Source organism: Arvicola amphibius, chromosome 13, assembly GCF_903992535.2.
Source record: "Arvicola amphibius chromosome 13, mArvAmp1.2, whole genome shotgun sequence".
In the NCBI taxonomy this organism is placed as follows: domain Eukaryota; kingdom Metazoa; phylum Chordata; class Mammalia; order Rodentia; family Cricetidae; genus Arvicola; species Arvicola amphibius.
Window position 1 is genome coordinate 16,956,207 of NC_052059.1, and position 25,086 is coordinate 16,981,292.

The 25,086-nt window shown below is 42.0% G+C and overlaps 1 protein-coding gene across 13 annotated transcripts in view; it reads right to left on the reverse strand.

The window, feature by feature from the left end:
* Nucleotides 1-25,086, reverse strand: part of Scel (sciellin) — a 141,403-nt gene that overhangs the window by 36,619 nt on the left and 79,698 nt on the right. For 12 of the 13 annotated variants that reach the window (XM_038310486.1, XM_038310487.1, XM_038310485.1 and 9 more), the window contains 7 exons: nucleotides 13,685-13,765; nucleotides 11,329-11,394; nucleotides 10,260-10,319; nucleotides 6,232-6,276; nucleotides 4,631-4,690; nucleotides 4,269-4,328; nucleotides 2,538-2,594 (listed from right to left, as the gene is read on the reverse strand). In XM_038310486.1, the coding sequence (XP_038166414.1) occupies nucleotides 2,538-2,594; nucleotides 4,269-4,328; nucleotides 4,631-4,690; nucleotides 6,232-6,276; nucleotides 10,260-10,319; nucleotides 11,329-11,394; nucleotides 13,685-13,765 (429 nt within the window). The remainder of the gene's footprint in view (nucleotides 1-2,537; nucleotides 2,595-4,268; nucleotides 4,329-4,630; nucleotides 4,691-6,231; nucleotides 6,277-10,259; nucleotides 10,320-11,328; nucleotides 11,395-13,684; nucleotides 13,766-25,086) is intronic. The other variant, XM_038310495.1, reaches the window with a different exon arrangement.

Genomic DNA, 25,086 nt, shown 5'->3' on the forward strand with positions numbered 1-25,086 from the left:
GTGAAAACAGTTTCCCACTGCCAGGCTGTGTTTCTCTCTCCTAGGTAAGTGCAGAGATCTGCCTTCCTAAAATTATCTTTATCAGCAGGTCAATACATAGAACATATCTAAAATATTCACAGATCTCCTAGGACGTAGAATTACTACTTAGAATCACTACCTGCCCAAAGCTGCTGCTCTGGTTTTACCCCATATCACCCACAATCAGAAAAGTTGATAACAGTATAGCCTGGAACTGACAATTTAGAGGCCTGGGTCTCTTCTTCACTTAGAGCAAAATTCCAGACCCAGGCCCATAGGAACTGCAGCGTCTGATGTATGTGCTATCTGATCAAGAACCATCAGCTTCTCCCTGCTTGCTAGGAAAAAAGTAGTGGTGTGCTGATTTAAACAATCTATGCCCTATTCATAATTTTACTGAAAATAAACCTTTTAGCCCTGTACTAACCACCTTAATAATGTAGCACACTAACCTCCCCCCAAAGAATTTCCAAAGATTTACTTCCTTTCTTAACTAACTTTCTTCATTAAGGAGTTCACTGGACATGTACTGGCCACTCCCATGGATCTGCGTGCATATGTGAAAGCTCTTATCTGATTTTCTATGGGACAAAGAATTCTGGTCCTGGAACCTGCTAGGGCTGGGGAATTGCTGGTTTTAAGGGTATATATGACTGAAAACATTTGTAATGGGGAGGACAAGGAAGAACAACGTAGAACTAAGACCAGTGTAGGACAAGGGAGAACAAGAAAGAAGAATGAGAAATGACAGACTGGAGAGAGAAGAACAAAGAAACATACACAGATGATTCCTGTTGTGAGTAGATTTCTTACCCCTCGTGTCTTTACCCTCAAATTTCTAGCCCCCCTTTGGCTATTCATCATGTCCTCAATTGAAGCCTGAAAAAGAGTTTTAAAGGCAAGAACTTTTAAGGCTTTCTAAAAGTTTTTATTTTTACTAGTCTTTTGTATATTATGATTTTTGATTTTGTGTTTTGTGTGTGTGTGTGTGTGTGTGTGTGTGTGTGTGTGTGTGTGGTTTCCTGTGATTTTTCATTGTTGGGTTTTTTACTGGTTCATTGTTTTTTATTTGCAAGTTTTGTTTTGTTTTTCTAAAGAAAAAAGGAAGGAAGGAAGGAAGAAAGGAAGGAAGGAAGGAAGGAAGGAAGGAAGGAAGGAAGGAAGGAAGGAAGGAAGGAAGGGAAAAGCTGTTGAATTTAATAAGGAGGTGCATAGAATCTGGGGGAAAATGGGGGAGAGGAAACCGTGATCAGAATATATTATATGAATTTTCAATTAACAAAACTTACATCAAATTGCCTGCAATACTTGCATTATTCTCTGAAAACCATTGTGCTGGCTAGTTTTATGTCACCTTGACACAATCTAAAGTCACCTGACAGGAGGGAACCTCAATGGGAAAAATACCTCCATAAGATGGGATTTTATACAAGCCTAATGAGAATTTTCTTAGTGATTGATGGGGAGGGTCGTATCCATGGTGGGTGGTGCCATGCCTGGGTTGGAGGTCCTACTTTCTGTAAGAGAGCAGGCTGAGCAGGTCATGGGGAGCAAGCAGGCAAGCAGCACCCCTCTATGGACTCTGCATCAGTTACTGCTTCAAGGTTCCTGCCCTGCTTGAGTTCCTGTTTTGCCTTTCTTTGCTGATGAATGGTCCTGTGGAAATGTAAGGTAAATGAACCCTTTCCTCCCCGAATTGCTTGGGTCATGCTGTTTCATCTCATCAATAATAACAGTAACTGTGTAAATGAGAATGTGCCTGAATGTGGTGTCTGATGTTTCTAGAAACAACTGACCAGAAAGGCCTTTGCTTTAATTACCCTTGGCTTGCCTTTGAGGGTTCATATATGTGTGTGTGCATGTGAGTATGAATTCATGTACATGCCATGTATGCATGTGGATATATGTGTACAAGTATGATTATGAGCTTTTGAATCCCAGAGGTCAGCATTATGTTTCCTACTCTATTACTTTTTCTACCTTACATCTCTCATTGGAGCTGGAGGTCACAGATTCAGTTATGCTGGTTACTCAGCAAGGTTCAGGCATCCCCCTGTCTCCTACTCCTTAAGTCCTAGGGTCTCTAATGCTCCCCATTTACCAGTGCTGGGGAACTGAACTAATGTCCATGTGTTTGCAGGTATTTTAACGACTGAGCCATCTATCTCCCTACCCCATGTTCTAGCTTCCTATCTTAATTGATTTTCACAGTGGTACTTGATTTAAACCAGTCTTCATGTTTCTCATTTTGCACTTTTTCCTTTACATTTCTTGATTCACATTAAATATTGATAAGTATTTTTATTATTTAAGAAAATACAGAATGAGAAATTTGGTAGAGAATTTGCATGGCCACCCTTTAGAGACGGCAGGGATTGTATTCCTTTAACCCGCTATTTCTGATAAATCTAAAGAGTTCATCTGTAGCAGACAGTATAGTGTAACATGCCCAGGCTGACAAGGTTTAAAAGGCTAACCGAAAGAAAGACACATGCCAATGAATGTGTTTTACCTACCCTTTCTCTTTGTCCGTCCTTTGATGGATTTTCTTAAGACTTCCAAAGGCTGGATTCCTTTGGAACATTGTAGTTGGGGAAAGAAAGTGTGAGAGAAACTCAGTGGCATGTTCAGCATCTCTTAGGACAGCTGAAGATTACTCACAGCAGGAATGAGATGCAACAGGGCCTAACGCACTGGAGAGTATTAGAAATGCCTAATTCAAGCAGCATAAAATGCCCAAGAGACACCTCAATATCGAGATCTCAACCAGTACTCAGTACAACTTAATCAGTTTGAAAGCAAACCTTTCCCCCCAACCTCAACCTTTCCTTTGAGGAAGATAGATTAGAAGGAGCCTAAATTTAATATATGCTTTGAGATTTTAACCTATTTAAGCACAAAAATTCATTCATGCTAGGTAAAAATCAATAATTGATCAACACTTTAAATGGAAATATTTTGAGGACTTGGAGAAGTTATTCCCCATAAAAGTTTCCAGGGTGTCCTGAAAGGGTCAACATCACGACTTGAGTACCTTATGCAAACTTATCACATAGAATGAAACTTTAGTATACAAAAATCTAATCATTATAAGAGGCCACTGGTTGTTCATTACTATAATCCAAGCACCTGAAATGCTGAGGCAGGAGGATTGTGTATTTGAGACTGACTGAGGCTACACGACAAGACCTTCTCTTAGAACAATAAAGATCTGAAAGCTAACCAATCCCCTAATACTGCACAACCAAGTGCTGCACATTGACATTTAACATTTTCATCTCTGATTGATTTCATTGTAACAAAATTATTGGCACATTAAGTCACCTATAATACACCAGCATGCTGCTGTGACTATTACTAAGAGTACTGCCCATCATAGAGACTTTGCTGTGTGTTTCAGGTGAGAAGGCTGATAGGGTATCTGACAGGACTGACTTAGAAGTCTAGGGTTTCACTCCATGCACACACTGGCACAGATAAATAGTTTTGAACAATAAATGTGACAACAGAAATAACTGTCATCTTATAAAAGCAAGTTTAACGTCTAAGCAAATGCAAAGTAAGTGGCCAGTCTGGCGAGAAGTGTGAGAAATCTCAGAAATCCTTTACCTTTGCCACTCCTGACAGCTCAGAAAATGTTACTTAATTGGACTGTCAGAAATTGTATTTCTTTCGATGTGAAAAATGATATCAGTAATGAAAAGCCAAATTTCTAGTTTGTCACTGTCATTTTAAAATTGCAAATGTATTTTTCAAAAACTACTAGTTCAGTTTTTAATCACCAATTAACCTGCTTCAAAATTTTTCAGTGTCTTTCAACATCAAGATATTTACAAATACTTAAGAAAAAATAAACATGAGAAGTGTGACTAAGATCCCATCTAAGAAGTGCCTTGTACATTTTAAGGACTTCAGTTTTGAGTAGATCCACTCCCAGAACCAAAGTGCCTTGTGGTCAATATACTCAGTCCATAAGCTGCCTATAGTAGTCAGTTGGGTTTCTTTTATTTTTAATATGAAAGGTTGTGTGGAGATCACCTAAGCCACACTCTTCTCCTTATGAGATGAGGAAATTAAGGCACCTGACCAGGTCACTGAGATTCACAATGGTGGCCGAGCCTCTACTGTGGCACCCAGCCTTCTCTGACCTTACCCAGAGTCTGTGGCACCAGACAGCCTGACCCTGGCAGGAGAACACAAGGCAGTCAAAGGGTCACCCGAAGTGGTCTGCCTTGACAGACTCTTACCCTTTGGCATCTCCGTCCATCTGGGTGTTCATATAGATGAGACTTTCAAGACTCTGGGCTCTGGAAACAAAAAGAATCGCAATAAAAACTGGATGTTGAACTGAAATTGTGTGGTATCTTGAAAGGTCAGATATAATAAACATTTTCTATGAATTGCTCATTTACTCTCATTGAATGGAAGAGCAGAGATCCTTCCGGGCAATTATGTCTGAACTAAATGTACAATGCTGGGAGAGCTAGCCCATCTGCTGGTGTGTTTGTCTGCCAGAGGATGCAGCTCCCTTCCCACCACCTCCACCATCTGAAGGAGCAAGGCAAACAGTCTGAGACACGGGACTTCTAAAGCGAACAGACACACTTACCTCTTGTCTATCTGTTGTGCCTTCCGGTTTGCTCGGAAGAGGCCGTCAAGACCTTGATTTCTTTAAATATATTGATTAAAAATCTCATCAGTAATAACGACAGATGCTTAACTCTAAAAAGCTTATACCAGTTGACATGTAAAATAGAAGCTGGCTGGGAAAGATGAGCTATAGTACCGGAAATTGCTCTATTTCACACAGGTGTTTCTCCCATCTCCCAGTTTAAATTGCAATAAGCCTCTAAGGACATGGAACCAAAGAGAAAAACTAGGGATATGCAGACCATGATAGGTCTGTAGAAATGCTGTTTAGGTCCATGAAATATTTCCTTTTTAATTCATCTTTTATTCTTTTCTAAAACAAAAAAGTATGTGTATGAATTTTTGCCAGTCTGTCTGTCCATGGTGTGCAATCCTTGGTTCCTGCAGAGGTCAGAAGAGGGTATCAAATCCCCCTGGAACTAGAGCAGAGAGCTGTGAGCCACTATGTGGGTGCTGGAAAACAAACCCAGGTCCTTTGAAAGAGCATTGAGTACTCTTAACCTCTGAGCTGTTCTCCAGCCCCTGTTTTCTTCTTTCTTTCCTTCTTTCCTTCCTTCCTTCCTTCCTTCCTTCCTTCCTTCCTTCCTTTCTTTCTTTTGAAATTGAAATATAATTACATTATTCTCCCTTTCCTCTCTGCCACCCTCTATGTACACTGGTCTCTCAGATCCATGGCCTCTGGCATCTTTTTCTTTAATTGTTGATGTATATATTTTATTTTAACATAAACCAGTATCTATAGAGCTATCCATCATGTAAGACATTTCAGGGTATCCCGAAAATGCCCAGCAACACTAACTCCCAGTTTCCATGTGGCTTCCTCAATTGGTGCCAAAATGCTGTGACAAGACATTTCCTCTTCCTCTTGCCCTGGTTCCTCCACTGCCTGTGCCTCATGAGGTCAGTCACATCCGTTCATTCACACCTGCATCTCCAGCTCCTGACCTGACATCTCCTGTCTGGGAAGATGAGGGAAGCAAAGAGCAGCAAATCTAGGTGACTTGTTGGCATTCATCCCACAGTTCACTGTTCTCCAAACAGCACATCAAAACCACATTTCGTACGTAGCATTAGGTCAATGAAACCAGTGGACATTTCCTCATTGCTTTCTTCCCTTTGTTATCTGCTGATCCTCTCTGCCTCCATCATTAATTTATCTTTCATGAAATATTTTATTTTCAATTGCAAGTGATTCGAAACTTAGAGATAATAGTAACAGAGATATTAGTGGTTCAGCTCCAAATATTCAGCAATCAAGTAAAACTGTATGCATATAAATGTGTTAAAAATACCAGAAACTTTGGTATATGTATAAAAATATAGCAATTTTAAATTTCACGGAACATAAAAATCAAAGATACGTAAATATTAGTGCTTCAAGAACTGTTTGATTATTTCTCCAAGCTCTTAATCCAAGATTTTTGTGAGATATTACTGACTATTCAGATGTGTTGATCCTACTCTAAAACGGAGCATTGTTTGTAATTCTGAAAAGATGATAAAAGAAATCACAATGTTGAGTACAACAATAACATGAAAATGGACTTTTTTTAACCTCACCTGTTCAAGCTTTTGTTCATTCTGATGAGATTGTCCAGTTCTTCACTTTGGGAAGAGAAAACAAAATCTAATATTAGTTTAAAAACAAAACAACAACAAAAACAAAACCCTGCCTAGAGTCAAAGGGCATATTAACCTTAAAATAACTCTGAGTACTCAGAAACAGAACACGAACCCCCATGTTAATTATCTGAGAAACTCTATTTATCCTTCAAGGTGTTCCCCAAATGCCATGCTGCTGAAGATGCCTTTCCTGGCTCACTAGCTGAAGCCTCCGCTTCTTACAGCATGTATGGGTTTTGTATCTACTTTGGGGGACTTCATGGCAGTATGTATTATAGCAATAGCAATTGTGCTTTTGTTGCATGTTAACGTCCCTTCCCATATGCACTGCTTAGAATTCGGGGCTGCATTTTACAATGCATCCTTCAGTCTTTAATAATTACCTTTAGGTAGATGTTTAATACTCATTTTTAACTGCGTCGACAAGTACAGGAACACTGGCCAACTATCCATTCTATTTTCACACAATGGAGTTGCGCAGAAAGTCACTGCTCAAAAGACACTGCCTTACTTCCTAAACTCTACTACAAGTTCATTCTAGGTCAACTAAACTTGCAAGATTGTTTCCATCTTTGAGAACTGAAAAGCCCCTTTCTGGCAACCTTTTCCCGGGATGAGCTCTTCAAGCTAAGGTTCTGTGTTGGAGAATTCCCCTTAAGCCCCGGGCTCAGCTCTCCTCCCCAAGCAGGGAGCTGGTCTACGAGGCTTCTCAGGAGTGTTCATTATCCTTCCTCCTGTGTGCCTTCTCCGCTGATTTTCTTTCCTTCTTCCATCTACTCTCATCCCCACTCCTCTTGCCTTCCTCGTTTAGTGTGTCCGTTCACGTATCTTGGTTCTCTCTTTTGGCTGCTAGAGAGTCACACATGTCCACAGCTTTCTCAACATTCTTTCTGCTTGAGTCATCTCTGGTGTCGACCAGGAGACCAGGATTTATACCTTCAAGCTTCTGTGCCAGAGACAGCTACGCTGACATCTAAAGGACATCATGCTTCATCGGTGGCCCTGATAAACTGCTCCAGCTCATGTTGAGACAATTTCCCCCTAGGTAAATAGTAATACTAATCATGTTCATCTTTAAAAAGAATCAGTAAGCTAGGCTACAGTTCTGAGCACAATGCCTAGAAAGATTCTTACTTAATCTTAGCCATTATAATAAGTAGGGCCTTGTCAATACTTCTCATGCTTGCTACATTTACCTTTGCAATTACATTTGTAGACAGGAAGATACTGTCCCAGCTTCAGCTAGACAGAGTGGCTGACCCTGTTCTGTGTAATGTTAAGTAACCCACTATTGCCAGAACTATCCAGGACAGTCCTCCCCAAGCCCTTCTTTGCCATGTTCAATCCATCACCAATATGTAGGTGATTTACTGAAAGTGGCTTTGCCCATTGAATGAGAAGACTGAAAACTGAAACTAGATACTGAAAGGTTTGGAAAACAGTTATTGGCCCTGACAGGAAAGAGAAAGGAGTAATATTTTTCCCTCATGGGAAACAAACTGCCTAGCGCCCAAACATGGTGTTCTGTTACTGTGTCTTGCTTGAAATGCTACCTGATAAGCAAAGACTAGCTGAAAATTTGTTTCTATCCCAAGGGAAAGAGCAACTGTAAGAATCCTGTACATTTTAGCCCCAGACCTTTGTGGCTGGCGTGAGCCACGATGATAAGATTTTTCAGGATTCAAGGTCTCTGGTGTGTATCACAAGCAAATTAGCATAAATCACGAGAAGACACTCAGTGGTAAATTAAACACCGTGGAGACAGCATTCTGGATGAAGAACCCAAGCTTTCAAAATGACTGTAAATTGATAAAAAAAAAAAAAAAACTTTAGATATTAAGTTTTGCCACAAATTAAGTGCCCTTCATCAGATAGCAAAGCTCTCTAGGCCACAAAGAGCAGCTGGGATAATGAAACTCTTTCTGCTCCCTTTAGAGAGATTTCCCTGGCCATATGAAAGCAGCATTCTCTCTCTGTGGTTAATGTACGTCTCTGTGAGATTTGTGCCCATGGCTGGGGTCAGGGACAGGAGAGCTGAGCAACTGCTGCTCCCACTGTGTGCGTGACTTAGGCCACATTTTCATTGCTCCTCAGCATCACTCACTGTCCTGCCCTCAGTCTCCAGCTGGAAACCTGTCCCATCGTTAACAAGAACAAAATATTAACCTGGGTGTGGCTTGGTCAGACCTGTAACCCCAGATACTCAAGAAGGGGAGGCAAAAGGATTGCAAGTTCAAGACCTGCTTGAGCCACAGAATGAGCACAAGGCACGACTGGGAAACCTAAAGAGACCTTGATTTGAAATTTAAAAAAAAAATGAAAAAAGCTGAGGCAATCTGAGAGAGATCACTTTCCTGCCATGTTTAAGGTCCCAGTTTAAGTCTCAGTCCTGAAGAGTTTAGTTCAAAGTAAATTAATAATATTAGAAATGTGGGTGCTTAAATAACAGAAGAATGAGACTTGAACATGAAACATGAAGACACTTCCTATAGTCTCCATCTAATACAAAGGTCCTATTAGCTGCCCAGAGAACCAAGAATCACTGTCCCCTCTCATCAGGTAATGGTGGCTTTTGCAAGAGGGTCTCACTCTGTAGCCCAGGCTGCCCCTTTCCCTCAGCCTCCTAAGCGCTGGGATTGAAGGTGTGTGCCAGCACATCCAGCCTTTGCGACAGGTGGGGGTGGTTGTTTGGTTTGATTTTTAGTGAGATACACTCCAGTAAATCCTTGTAATTGCTTAATTACATTAAAAGGGAGGGAACTTCTTGCATTAGGGACTAAAGCAATGAGATATTTGCACCCTGGGATTTCATATTCTTGCATTAAGGATTAAAGCAATGAGATATTTGCATCCAGGGTTTTCATACAGTTCACCTCTGAACAAAGCTGCATGTTAACATGTAAATGATCTTTGGTGACAAAGTAGCATCCCCGAAGATGAAGGTTAGAGAGGTGACAGATTAAGAGAAGACAACACGCGTGTGCAGATAGCAAAGGTCAAAAGCAAACAGGCTCTGTGCACTAGAAATACCAGGTTTATAATCCCAGAGACAGGCAAGAGCCACACTCCACTGGGTCACACAGAAAGACTTCATAGGGCAGCTCATTCGTGACCTGAACCTTGAAAAATGACAGGGTTTGAATAGATAGACTTGGTGGTATTGAGACTGATAGAGGTGACCATTTGGAGGGGATGGCAGAAACAAGTGTGTCTGGGAACTGTGGAAAGTCAGTGGTCTAAGCTGGTATCAAATATGGGATAAATACGTGGGTGAAGTCCGAAATGATTCTGGAACTCAATTATTCTCAATCCAGTTCAGCAAACGTAGCTATATGTAACTCAATGGGCAATGGGGAGTCATGGCAGATATCTACAGAAAAATATCTTGCATTCAGGGGCAGTAAGGAAGAAAGGCTAGAGGAGTATAAATGAATTTGAATAGCCATGCTAGTCTCTTATCCTAGACACAGTGAGGGCTTGAACTGTATCCATGTATGTACAAGAGACAGCATAGACGTTTAGGTTATACAAACCTACTTCACAGGGTGTGAAGGGATGGAGGAACTGAGAACGACTGGAAAGTCAAGCCTGCGGGGATGGAAGAACAGAAGTAGAAAGCAGCGTATCTATCAAGAAAGTGGATCACAGTCCAAGGATATTTGGAATGGAGGCACTAAGGGCAAAAGCAAGTGGATATCTGGGCTAGCAACACAAATATGGGACTGGAGATCTGACTGAGACCTGAGGTCACCAGGAAGAGAAGACAAAATGAATGATCAAGATGAGCATTTATAAATGTCAGCACCATCCACAATGCAGATACTTACAGAGAGACACTGGGAGATTTTGTTCTTCTCAATTATATACAATAAGCAGCACGGGGATTGGTTCATATTTAGAAATTGCAGGGGCAGTGGTTCACAAACACGAGGGGGAAGACAAGTTTGAGAGCTTTGGGACCTCACCCTTTGTCAGTTTTCTGAAGTGAAGCAGCCACCCTGATGATGTCATCGAGATCCTCAGTCCTTCAAAGAACAGAAAGAGAAGCAGGTCAGTGGGAAAGGAGCTAGACTGTCGAAACTAAATTTTCTACACTGTCTGCGGAAGGGAAGGGTAGGCCACAGTCAGGAGTGCTGAGCTGACTGGAACGATGGGTTGGTCCCATCGTCTCCACTCACAGGCACCCAGACACTGACTCCTTCCGTGCACGGAACCATTAAACCCCCACAGAAGATGCACTGGCTTCACAGGACATACACAGCGCAGTGTGGGAGGTGATGAGAGTTTCACAAAAACTTCTCAGTACTGGGAAGTCAGATTCTTCCCTAGTCTGTGTCGTCTGTGCTTCAAACTGGGCCTCTTGGCCGGGCGGTGGTGGCGCACGCCTTTAATCCCAGCACTCCGGAGGCAGAGGCAGGCGGATCTCTGTGAGTTCGAGGCTAGCTTGGTCTACAAGAGCTAGTTCCAGGACAGGTTCCAAAGCTACAGAGAAACCCTGTCTCGAAAAAACAAACAAAAAAAACCCAACAACAAAACAAAACAAAACTGGGCCTCTTCTTTCACTTATTATACTGACAGAACTATGAAACTATAAAACAGCAAGGTTATAATCTTTTGGTTTGTTTCAGTTTTTTTTTTTTTTTTTTTTTTTTTTAAGAGAGCAAGGGCTATGTAGTGCAACCCTGTCTCAAAAAGAGTTTAGTCTTTATAGAAAGGGCTGCATAGTGCAACCCTGTCTCAAAAAGAGTTTACTCAGTATAGCTAAAGTTGACAAGAAAACTGATTTTATCTAATTTATTTATTTATTTATTTGGTTTTTCGAGACAGGGTTTCCCTGTAGTTTCTAGAGCCTGTCCTGGAACTAGCTCTTGTAGACCAGGCTGGCCTCGAACTCAGAGATCCGCCTGCCTCTGCCTCCCGAGTTCTGGGATTAAAGGCGTGCGCCACCACCGCCCGGCTCTAATTTATTTTTTAAGTACTCCAACAAAGCATGCTGGTTAATTACACACATATAGACAGCAGAGAGTTTTATACCTGATATTTCTTTCAAGATGTCTATTGGCTTCTCCATATGTACCTGATGTAGCTGCATGTATCTGCCTAGATTTTTAAAAATAATGTCAGTTAGGTATGAAAACTCTTCCATGTTAAATTATATGTATGAGAATACATTTCTGTTCAGAAACATACATATTATACGATTAACAAAAATTTTACCTTAGTTCTTTGTATTGGCTAGAATTCAATCATCCCCCTTTTTGAAAGCCTAAAATGTGCAAGTTGTTAACTTTACAATGTTGACGTCTCTTCATCTGCTTTAGAGCACTAGGTACCTTCATTCGTGTCTGATCTAGACGGGGCTCATTTTATTTCCATTCATCAAGTGTTTCTTTTGGTTTTTCGAGACAGGGTTTCTCTGCAGCTTTAGAGCCTGTCCTGGAGCTAGCTCTTGTAGACCAGGCTAGTCTCGAACTCACAGAGATCCGCCTGCCTCTGCCTTCCGAGTGCTGGGATTAAAGGCGTGCGCCACCACCACCCAGCTCATCAAGTGTTTTGTCTTTATCTCTGCTAGATAATTATATAACATCTTAAATATTAAGAATCCTTTTTGTTGTTAGACACCCAAATCAGACTTTTCCTTAAAGTCTATCCCATGTGAATACTACCAAGAAATGTATTTGCTCAAGTAAGAAAGAAATAAGTCTACATTTCAAAAATGTCTACTCCACCAAGAAGGTCCACCCTGAACCGATAGCAGTGAATTGTATGATGCTAGGTTGTCAGAATTTATAAGACTTCTCTCTTTTCCTTAGACTGTGGCTGACCTACTTATACATTCTTGCTTATTCTCGAGAAGCTATATTCAACTATTTTTTGCTCTCCTGAGGACCTGTGTTAATTACTTCCCTTTCATATTCGTTCGTTAAAGTCACCATGCTGTGATTAAAGTAATCAGGGTTTTTTAAACATGCATGTTGTCCTAATTTTATTTTATTTTTTGGATCATTACTGAAAGGAATGAGCATAGTAGAGTGGATTTGGCCAGTCCTATGGAATTAACTTTTCCAAATATAAACACGTGCAGCCCTCTAGTGTCAATGGTTTTATATTAGAATTTAGGTGGTACAGGGACAGCTTATTTCAGTTCCTCGAAAAAAATCTATTCTAATTATGACTTAATTGCTTAATACTATAAGACTAAGAGGACCAATCACGTAAGACAGGAAGCTTGAGACATTGCTCTTATGAGATAATTATAATCGTTGCAGAAATGAAAAGTTATAAAACTAATCCATATTATTAATTAGTTCAGTGAAAAACTATTCTCTTGACTCATTAAAGCAATATCCTAAGGAGGAAATTTCTCAGCGGTCTGGAGGGATTTTATGGGTAGAAGTTCAGCTCTGGAGTGGTACCCCCTATGGATGAACACATGGTACCACACACCCCTGTTTTTTGGTCAACACTTTCTAGCAGGTCACCCTCACATTTAAAATATGCTTCTATAAATGTGACTTATGAATAATGGTTGTTCTATAATTGTGTCTTACATGGCATCAAAAATCTCCTCAAGAGGCCAAAATTACTAGATAAGTAAAAGCAGGCATTCGGGGAGATCTCCAACACACTCAATCCCCACTGAGATGCTGGGATCTAACCTGACAGTACTAATGAAAAGAGGGAACATTCATCTTGAAAAATGAATCAAAATTATAAACTATGTGACAGGGACAACACATAGGAAGACTGTCAAGCCTATGAATTTGTTTCTAAATATTAATTATAGAGTGACAAGCGTTCGAAGTAGAAAAGAAAGTGTGGTTTTCCTGACTTGGAGATAAGTTATTTGGAATATTCTTCAATACTTATGATAGTTTTGAAATAAATCAAAACTGCTTTTGTTTAAAAAAAAAATCATGCAACAGCCTAAAGGTATCTCAAGCATAACTGAGGACTTGTGTAACCCAAAGCTATAAGGATTTTCCACATCACCATTTATAGCTCTAAATGAGAATCTTAACTGCAGGAAAATAGAAATGAAATAGAGTCACATATGACATTTAATGTGGTTTACATGTAATTGGCATGAGATATATGCCATATATATATATTCACTTATATCAAGTACTAATATATAAGAAAATTTCATTCAAACACTTCAATTCTACTGGTCCACAGCTATTTCAAGGATATAGTTCCCTAAAACAGGCAATACCCTGCACTATTCTAAAGCAAAAGTAATTACACATGTGTATTGATAGAAGTTCTGTGAGTCTTGCATTAGTGAATGTGCACAAAAAGTATGACCATGCTTTGCACGAGCCATGCACAATTCCTTTAGTATCATTTCCCTCAACATCCGGCAAGACACTAGAAGGGCAGTTCTTACCTATTATTCTGTCTCAGTTGTTTAGGAGACGCAATGGGAGAGCACGGTTTAGGAGGTATCGGAGGGTGAACGGCTGGATCCCTTTGAAACAGAAAACAGCAGTCCATTACACCACGGAAATGTTATTCATTTTAATCTATGAACTCACAACATCTGCCATGTACAGGGAAATATCTCTTAAACTCATGACCCCGTGTATGGAGAAACGGAAAGGTCAGAGTTCACAGAGCGCATACTCTAAAGTCAATTATTTTAAATATGGATATTTTAATGGTCCATTCAACTGGGCTTTTGGAAAGCGTCTGTAACTACAGCTGGAACTATACCACACCCTGCAGTTAGCTCAGCATTTTGCTAGTATACTTAGCAAGCCACGGCATTTCGAGCCATCACATGGGCACAGTAAAAGGTTCTCTAGTATTAGTGTATAAGCTTCTTTGGGGATTATGTCAACTCACAGGCTGCTATGGAAACAGCAAGAAGGCTTCGTATGTTGTAGATCTCAAAGAAAACTTGGTTTGGAGATTTGAACTAATTCTTGACTCAACTATTATCGTGACACTTCAAATGATAGCAAAACAAACATGAAATATGCTATTAGTCAACTTTCAATGAGGCACCAAAGTAGACCCAAAAAGTTCACACGATTGAGTGAGAAGGGAACTGGAGATGGGCGAGTAAGTCAGCTACAAACCAGACCACTCTCCAGCTTCCCACCTCCCATCGTGGCCACCTCGGGGCTTCTCTGTTGCCCCAACGCTAAGCTCTGGACCTAGGGAAAAGTGCCCCATGGTCTGATCCCCTAGTCCTTTATGACTGTTGAGCAATGTGCTCTTGAGTACAAGGCTCCCTACATTGCCAGCTCTGAGGCTCCCAACGGGTTAACCTTAGTCTGCTTCTTCATCTGTAATAAGCTCTCTAACAGGATTGTTGGGGGATTCCTGAGGCTGAATGCGATCATGGCCTTAGTCAGTGAGCAGCGCTAGGCAGCTTTCTGTGGGCAATACATTCCTATTTTCACAAGACTTTAAATCTACAAATAAGTGCTGGTGTACAAAAACAAATCAGAGGAAAGACATAGAGTAATAAGAGTCGGGGAAAGACATAGAGTGATGGGGTAGGGATTCTTATTTTATTAGCATAGCCTTGGGAAGCCTTGTGCCAGGCAAAAATTAAAGCTGAGACCTGCAGAAAGTGACAAATTCTTTGACGACAGTTGGGACATCAGCTTAGAGATGGCATTTGACACTTGAAACTGTATGAGCTAATGAAAGGAATCCATGCGAAGAGAGACAAACTGGTAGCCAAGGACTCCTGCCTCACATCCTGTGTTACTTAGTGATCAAAAAATGAGACATTATCACAAAGGAGTCCAAGGTACAGTGGTCAAGAGAAAAGAAGATGAAAGCGAGCAGGTAATTTCCTCCAGTTCAGCACAGCCCTGCCTGTCTGACCCAGGAAGACAAGAACAATGAAATTAGCAGAGTGGTCAGGTCATCGATAACCCTGATAGAAGCCCTTCTGAGAGACCAATGTGTATTTGGGGGTGGAGATGGATACACTTTGGGAGTAAATTTAGGAGAAAATATGAAAGAAGAAAGAAGAAATGAAGTAGTTGTTTTACAGTAGGGTCCAAGATCACTATAATTCCAGAGCTAAATATTTTTTTCCCATTTTACAGATGAAAAGACTGAGCCAGGAACAGTGAAACTAAATATTTCATAAATATACAGCTTGCAAGTAGCAGAATAGAGAATCTGAGCCAGGAGGTTTGGTGCCATATCCTTCCTCGTGTTCCACTGCCTGGCAAGGGATCCTCACACCTGTGTATGTAACCTGAGTATGTTGCCACTTAGAGAGCTAAAGACAGCTCCTTAACATAGTTTTCTCTTGCTATATTCAGCTATCTGGAAACAGAATGAGCAGAGGCTTAGAGGTAAATAGTTTCCAAAGTGAAACTAATAAATAAAAAAAGTGAAACTAAATAAATTCAGCCAAGAGTAAAGCAGAACGTGGTGACCCAGGACAGGGATGGGTGTGAAAGACGGGGATTCAGCAGGGCATTGTGGAGTCTATGATGGAACTGGAACAGAAATGGGGTCTGGAGAATGTGACTCCATGGAAAAGAAGGCAGAAGAATCCATGGGCTGGGCTGGTGTTTAAGGTGAAGCTGAGGAATCACCGAACTCAGGACTGGGGAGAGAGCTCTAAAGAGACGACACAGCAGTAAAAATAAAGCTCAGAAAGTGATATTTTGTGGCCATCTACAAGGGCCTGGCCTGTGATCAGCTAAGATAGAGTGATGAAGGTCTTTGGAAAGGAGGCCAAGAATGTAAAATCCCAGAGGTGGTGTCCTCAACATAGACGAGAAAATCATCAGATATTATAACGGGGTCGGAGGTATTTATGAGGAACAAAGGGTCTGAAGTTGAAGTCTTTGAAGACTGAAGCTGAGTGACTCCTTCAGAGGAAGCCAGCGAAGAAGAAAAGCAACTTCCAAGGAGAGGGAGAGTTTAAGGCAGGAGGAGTTAAAGGCAAAGGTGAATAGAAGCAGGACCAAACAAGGATCCCTTCCTTTCTTCCATCCCTGTGATGTGCAGGCACGGGGAAAACCATTGCTGAAGGAAGTGTGGAGACAACACACCCGCAGGATGAACAATGGCTAAGCAAGGCTGAGGAGCTGTCAAGTTTGATGATAATGGATGCTGGCCAGGGCAGAAGGATTTGATGCAGGATGCCAATGGTGCTGATACCAGGGATCTAAGAGTATGTGATGATGGTCCAAGTGGCCAGAAATGACTGAATTTCTTATGGCATCAATGGGCACATGCCGAAAGAACATGTTTGATTTTGTTTTGGGACTCATAGGGGACACAGGGCACAGGGTTTTCTGGCTCTTGCTTCAAAACCAGTAGGAAGGGGACACTAGAACAATATGTATGGAAATACTCTCCCCATCTCGGCCTGTGATGGGCACATACACAAACCAATAGCCAGTAGTGTATCTGTGTGAGACACAGATATCAAATTCAGCTTGCTGATCAAATGCTTTCCTTCCAGCAGCAGATGGAAGACGGGGAATAATCAGTCCAGATAATACAAGGGCTGTACAGGGCACTGGATATGCAGACAGGCAGGAGGGTAGTAACCACACGGAAAGGAGAATTATAAACGGGCAGTGGGTCTGTGTCCAGCTTTGCTTATACCAGATCCACATCAATGGAAACGTGAGAGTTCTTCTGTTTTAGAATGGCTAAGGCTTCGATGAGGTCAGTGAATAGTTGTTGAGCAAGTCCGAGAGGGAGATATTGGCGGTGGGGAAAAAGTAGATCTGAGGTGGTTGGGGTAGTTGGGGGGGGGGGGGATGGGCGGAAGGTGGGTATGAGGTCATGAAAGCCAAGAGCAGTGAAACAAGCCTACTTCCCTGGGTGGCAGGCTCACACCCTGCTGGGGCAGCAGCGGGGCAATGCCCTGAAGGCTTCACTTCACCTCAGAGGAGCTTCCATTTGCATCTTTGCATTGATAGCCGCAGATGACAGGAGCCAAGCTTGGTGTGAGGGGAGGATGAGAAAAGTCATTCACACTGTGCCAGGAACATTATGTGATCCAAGCAGGAGGATTGAAAATGAAAGGCAGGCAGGAAGCTGTGGCCTGGAGTGTCGCGAGGAGAAGGAGACAAAGGACATTTATTGGAGCGATCTTAATTGAATCCTTCTTCTTTGAGACGTGATGTCTGAGCTTAGATACCTTCCTGGCACCCTACGAGTTTTCACAGGATCTCCACTGCCACGTTAGTGGATGTATTTGTAAAGGGCTGCTTCACGGAATAAAAAGGCGTTTTTCAAGAGAAACACATGAAAACTTTCAGATTGTAGCACAAAGACCAGAGCTAAACAAATAAAATCCTCCCGTAAAGAGGGCTGTTCATGTGGGCTGTTTTCACAAGCCCCTGCGAAGGCCGCTTCCGGTCCGTGTTGCTGTGGGGTAATGTGCTTGGTTACAGGGTTATTAGTGTTGCAAAGGGTGCCACGCTTGGCTTGGGACTCAGAATTCCAGAGTTTGTGGCCATTTCTCTTACTGTAGCACAAGCCTGGGTTCCACTAAAGACAACCGACTCATGTTTTATTTCTGAACTTCTCTCTCATATCTCACTGTGTTTCCTTCTTCCGTCGCACAAACAGAATTTCCGTTTCAACAACAGCAAAGGAGCATGCGTTCACCAAGAAGTAACCTCTCAGCTGTTCCCGCCACCCCAGGCAGGACTTTGATTCCTCTGAAACCATAAGCTCTTGCTTCCATAAGTTGCGTGGGTCAGTGTTTTGTCAGAGCAAAAGGAAGGTCTTTAGTACAGCCACCTTATCTGTTCAGGAATTTTAACGGTGGCTGAGGGGTCGGTCCCTCTAAGACACAATTCCAAATGCTGCAGTCCTCAAATATCAAAATCGCTAATGTCTACGTTCCTTAAAGTCCAAAATTGAAATACAATTCTAGAAAAATAATTTGGCAGCCTCTCACATACATAATTTTATTCGTTTTATAAGCGTATCATGTGGACGTTTCTTCTCACTGAGGGATAGTTGTGGGATATACCACGTTGCTGGTAATATCTCAGCTGAGGTTTTGATGCAGCTCGTTTGATGTCACGTGCTTTTTTTCTCTTTACCAGACTACATCTAACCCAGTATTATATTATATTTTTATTTTGTTTTTTCGAGACAGGGTTTCACTGTAGTTTCTAGAGCCTGTCCTGGAACTAGCTCTTGTAGACCAAGCTGGCCTCGAACTCAGAGATCCGCCTGCCTCTGCCTCCCGAGTGCTGGGATTAAAGGCGTGCGCCACCGCCGCCCAGCCTAACCCAGTATTTTAAATGCACATTGAGTCTTCAAAGGCTGCTAAGTCAGGCATGGTGGTACTTCCCCATACTCCCAACCCTCACTGCCTCCTTGCCTCACTGAAGTCTACTTCTGCCATTATCAGGAGGGAAGACGCCTGACTTAAGTAATTCTCACCAAATGACCAGAGACAGCCATTTAGATGGGCCAGGGTGTTTGTACTTTGAGGTGAACTATACAGTCTCTGATAGAGATTCAGGCAGTGGTACTGAATACTGAAGCCACTTCATTCCTGTTCAGCCTGTCTGGCTTTTGTGGTTGGAGCTAGGTGGTACTTTGGTAAATCCACATATCCCGACTCTCCCAGAGTTTTCCCCATCTCTGCTTTGGACCTGGAATCTCTCTGCTTCAGAATCCTCGACTGGTCTTTGGCAGACAGAGGAACAAAGGGGACTCTAAGGGAAAAAGGAGCCATGGGAAACTGGATTGGGCAAAGTATTGTTTTTTGTTTGTTGTCTGAATGTAAGATTTTCTCAAAGCTGATGTGGAGAGGCCCAGGGCTGCCTGAATTGTCCCTGTACAACTGAAGAAAAAACAAGTCTTTGCTCAAGGTCAAGGCCTCTGCTTGCTAAACAAGCTTTCTCATTCTACACAAATGCCACCTCAAAGAAATAACGAACCTTTACCCAGGTTAATGTCTTATTTTAGATGTTTAGAATATGTAATCTGGGCACATGGACATGATTTTTTTAAGGTTTCTATCTATACTCAGGCATGTTACCGAGTGTCAGGCACTATTAATACTTGTAAGAGATTCTAGTTGACGTAAGGGTTTTTATTGAGATGAAAACAAATTCTGGTGTGTGTGTGCATGTGTGCGCACGCATACGTGTGTGTGTGTGTGTGTGTGTGTGTGTGCGAGAGAGAGAGAGAAAGAGAGAGAGAGAGAGAGAGAGAGAGAGAGAGAGATCATCAAACCCTGTAGAGGAATTGGCACCAATAGAGTTAAAAATGCAGCAGAATAATTAGAAAGGTTACATTTTGCCATTTATAGTTACAGACAGAAAAATATAACTACAGTGCAAGGTTGCTATGGCAACTTGCTTCGCAATCAGGATTTTTTTTTCTCCTCTAATTCTACCAGCCCGCTAACTGTAAGTCAGAACCATGAAAGAAGAGGCTGCCACAAAGTAAGAAGGAGATGTAATGGTGGCAGGTAGGAAATAGTTGTTTTCTCATTTCACGGGGTATGTGTCCACTATCGTGTGTTTATCCGGCGTTTATTTTCTTCCTGTGTTTAACAATGATTCCCGAAGAAAACATACTGGCTTTATCAGTCCTAGGAATAGAGACAATGGCTTCATTGTTCTTCCTCGCTCTGCGTTCTGGATAGTCTTTATGAATATTTACACTGTCTGCTAAGCAAGTACTTTAGTATGGCTTAACAAATCGCTTGCTTTGCTTTCAGACGCAGCCTCACTGTGTACCTCGGACTGGCCTTGAACTCATGAGTCTCCTGCATCCACTTCCATGTTGAGATTGTGCCATCGTACCTGGCTGGCAAGGTTCTTAAATGAATCTTATATGACATCTAACCACTAAACCTCGAAATCCTCGAAATGCATGGAAGCATTTGAATTCATTAAGACATAGCGTTTGGCTCAGAAGGCAGAAGGCCGCGCTCTGTCACTGTTATAATCCATGTTCTACACCGTCTGCGTGGCTATCATCTGCTCTGTCATTGGCTCTAGCCTGGCAAACACTATCACTCTTTCAAAGGGACCACACATGATCAAAAGGGGAATTAAATGTCAAATAAAAATATAACGATATGAATAAGTAATTGCCAACAAGTAGTTCTGTTTTAAACAAAAGCCGTGAGGGACAACCCGCCAGCGCCTCTGACCTTCCGGTGGTTTCCGGTATTGATGCGTGCACTTCTCCTACACGTTAACAACACAGTGCTGATTCTTAAACAGAAAGCTACGACTTTGAAAAGGTGCGGGAACTTACCACAAGATCTGAATGTGCCTGTGCCGGCAGTCCTTTCCCCACAAGATACCTGACGAAGGATGGCTACCCAGAACTCCCCACAGAGTGCTCCATGCACACAGGAGCAGCCGTAGTACTCACACGTGTGCGGATTTACACACACTCCATCATTCTGCCATCAGAGTCTGATTCTTCCTCCTTTATCCCCCCCACCTCGCCACACCCTACCCTTACTCATTATTTGGCTGCCACCTCTGACACTACGCCTTTTGAGTCGGCTGTATCCTTTATTGCCTGCTTTTATGTATCGCCCTGTATTTTGTAGGTGTCTCCAGCTTTGTGCTCGTCAGATTCCCAAGGACCGCTTGCATGGGCTTCCATGTTTAGCGACCCCGTGAAGCTTTTGAGCCTCCTGAAGTCTAACACTTCTCTGCACCTCTGGTGCCTCTCCAGGTGCTTTCTTTCACATAGATAGAGATCACCAATTACATTTGCAAAGGTGCAGGCAGTGGAAGAAACGGAGGGCAGTAGAGAAGTATTTAGTCAGTCATCAAAACAAACACTCGGGACAAGGCCCAGCGAATGACAAAGACATAGACGGATAATATTGTTTCCTACACATCAGGAATTACAATCAATGGATGAATATGTGGTTATTGATAAATTACTATGGCCGCATTTACTTAGTGCTGCAAAGGATTACAAGATGACCCCAGTTGTTTGGTGAATATACTGCAGTGGTTGTTTAAGGTAATGCACTATTAGTTGTCAAGTGATCAGTAATAATAATTTTTATTGATAAAATTATCAATAATTTTTCTGAGTCCAGATTTAAAAAAAAAAATCCCTTGGTCAGCATTTTGCACTCATTCCTTTATTTGATATTTTCTCCACATGTAACTTTATTCTAAATGTGCCGCCCTAAGTTAGGACCCCTTAGCCTCTTACCTGGGTGCTTCCCCCACCCCACCCCACCGCCAAGCATCACCTCTACAGAAACATCCCTCCAGTGCCCCAGAACCTACGTACCCAAAGCAAAGCATGGTAGCGGCATCTTTGGTCCCACTGTGCAAGCCCTGGGCCATCATTTCAGCTGACCCGGATGTTGCAGCACTATGCTTAAAACCACTTTGGGTTTGAAAGCCCTTCCTTGTGTAATTTCTCTCCTTTTCTCCCAGGATCCGTCGCCCAGGTCCGAAGATCCCCCATAAGATGCTGATACTCGTTGTGTGACCCCCACACTGGATCTGACGTTGCTGCTAGACTGGTTAGTTATTTCTGTAGGTCATACCTTTAGCTACCATGAAGAACACAGCATAAAGTTGCTGCGGCCCCTCGGAGTTCTGTCACATGAATACCTCCCCTCTCCGCACTCACAAATGACGTCACCTGAACACATAAGCTCCCCCTTATGATTCTTCGCCTCCTAAGAGCTCCCTCCCACTTTTCCCCTGTGAGCTTGCTCCATGGAGAGCCTCCTATGGAGACTGCTCTGAACAGGCATACCTGGCAAAGTACCGGCCACAAGAAGCTCAGTGTGCTACTGCCACCTAGTGACGACTTTTTTCTTGGTCAGCACTAATGTTGCGCGTCGGGATGGGATAAGAAAGGAAGGCATGTTGTGGGTGGCACTAAGATTTTGTGTGATTATGACTTGAAAGAATAGTTTTGTTGTAAAAGGTAGCATGGAGCCCTCCTCCAAGAGTGAAAACACAGAATGCCCCTCCAAGGGTCAACAGATCCTTGAAGCACAATTAATAAAAACTCACAGAGAAATTGGGGTTCAACCTGAAGGTCTGAAAAGCTAAATAGCTCGACCTGAGTCCGAACATGGCGATCCTGCCTCTAGGAATCTCAGAACGAAACTGTGTTTGAGAACTGTCTCCTCCCATTTTAGAGTCCTCTCTGAAGCTGGGATTAAATGCCTGCACCACTGGGGTTAAAGTTGTGTGTTATTGCTTCCTGGTCAGTAAAGGCTGGCCAGTGTGGCTGTTTTACTTTTTTTACTTTTCTTATCCTCAGGCAAACTTTATTTATTAAGATAAAATCCAAATGCCACTACAGATACTCAATTGAAGATGAGGAGGACTTCTTCTGGGGAGGATTTGTAGGAAATGCCAGTCAATGAGAAATGCCTGGCAAGGGTGTGACCAAAGAAATCACAGAGATTTCTGATTCTTGGTATGTGATTTGCTCTGAGCTTCTTCACTGGAATACCACCAGTCCTCAACTTCACACCTCTACTTAAACCTTAAGTGGGAAGCATTTCAATAATCCAAGGAAACTTTCTTACCTAATGAGGAGCTAAGAGAACAGCTGGTGTAAATTAGAAATAACAATTGTGAAGGGAAATCAGATCAAACACAGCACGAGTAATCCCGTGCCTCAGCTATGGGAGAAGATAGAGTTCAAGACAAAAAGGCTGGAGATTCTGAAGGTCGCTAGAATGTGGAGACCAGAAAAAGCAAGAAGAAAACAGATTAAGTAACTGAACCCAAACAACAAGGGGGATTTGTTATGAATGGAAGACAAGCAAGGGCCAGGAGCCCTGCTAAGGACCTGGCTCACTTTCCTAAGACAATGCAAAACCGTTTTAATTGTTACTTGAGAAAATGAGATGATCTGATTCCTACTTTATTAAAATAAATATAACTTTGTTAACCATATAGAGGGGTAAAGACTAGATATAAGGGTGAGGGCAAGGAGACTATTCAGGGAACATCTATTGTCATAATACAGGAGAGAAATGATTCAAGGGGATAGAAATACAAGAAGACACTTGGATTCAAAAAGCATTTAGAAGGCAGGATGTCAGCCTTGCTTATACAGCAAGCACCTGTGGTTAAGTAGGAAAAGGTGGGAAAATACCCTCCACTTTCGTGATGGTCAACTTTAACTGTTAACACAAGCTACAAACACTGGAGAAGAAAATCTCAATGAGGGATTTCCTACATTGAACTGACATATGAGTGTATCTTCTGCGGGGGAAACTGTCTTAAGTTAATCAACGAAAGAAGACCCAGCCCAGTGTGGGCGGCACCGTTCTCTAGGTAAGGGATCCTGAACTGTATAAAAGTGGAGAAATTAAGAAGAGCTCAAGAAAGCTAGTAAGCATGTCTGCATCCGTTTCTCTCTGCCTGGTACTGTAGACATGATAGAACTGTTTGAAGTTCCTGCGTTGACTTCTCCACCATGGTGAAATATAACCTGGAATTGGGGATTAAATAAATCTCCTTTCCCCTGAGTCGAGTTTTGGCAGGGTATTTTATGGCGGCAATGGAAAGAAACTACAATGTATTTCAAGGTGTCAGAAGGCTGGAAAGTTTGGTGGTGTTAACTAAGGTAAAAGATCCGGGCTTCGGTAAACGGCAAATATCGTGAACATGCCGAGTTGCCAATTATTTTGAGAGATCTAAGTGTCAAGGAAGCCGGTGACTATACAACCTGAATACCAGAAAAGAAGTCTGGAGGAACAAGTGGCTTCAGGTATCCTCATACTGACTCTGCTACTGAAGGTCAGAACATGCCATCAGGGGAGAGAAGATGGCTTTGAGGTTTGGGAATATGAGCATGTAAAGATTCGGTAAAGGATTGTGAAGAAGACTCGAGGAGAATTGTTTAAAAGAAAATCTAGAAAAGGCTGTTGGGAGGCTTAGTGTGGCCAGGAAGCAAGCTGGGTGGTGTGAAGGGTAAGTCTTCGCAGGGACCTGCTGGATCAGCAGGGGATTGTACCCAAGGCCACCAGTGACCTTAGGGAGAGCTGTTCCCAGGAGGTGAGGATAACAGAAACCAGCAAAGCTCAGATGGAAATCACTGGCAGGGTGAGAAAGAGAGAGAATGTCAACTTGAAGGGATTTGAAGGATCTGCCCAGAAAATGTCAAAGATGATATTTTTAGGATGAAAGATTTGAATTAAGGGGAAAGAGTATAGCAGGGACTTGATCCTGGGGCAGGAGAACAGACAAAAGAGTTGTACTAAGGAACAGCTAGCAAGTTACAATTTGTAGTCAAGTCAACAAAAATGAAAGGAAAATATTTGAGCTGATGGCATCAGATAAAACTTCAGAGAATGTAAACCTGCTGATATATCTTGATAATCCAAAACATTGTGCTTGTTATTTATATTTTAAAACATTCACAAGCCAGTAAGTATTACACAGGCCATAAGATCAACCTCGGAAATCAGCTGGAAGAGGAAAACAGGTTTGCTTAGACAAACTTTACATGCTGTGTCCTGCTGTCGGGAATTAAATTTGTCTGTTTAACATTCGGCCCAAACGGAGTGAAAAACCTTCAGATTTGTCAGTTTTGCCCTCTGCTTTGTTTGATCATTCATGTCTGAACCCTTCAATTGCAAGACTAATGTATATGAGACAGAAAATTATCATTGTTTAGAATATTTTATTGTATTTCATATAGTCTTGGAAATTTAGTTTGGAAATTATTAAAACTAAAGCAAAGTCATGAGCAACCGATACATGATTCAAACAATTAATTTATCACAATTTATTTTCAAATGTGAGAATTGTTGATTCCTTTTCCTTAATAAAAGTAAAACTGTACAAAATTAATCCTTTC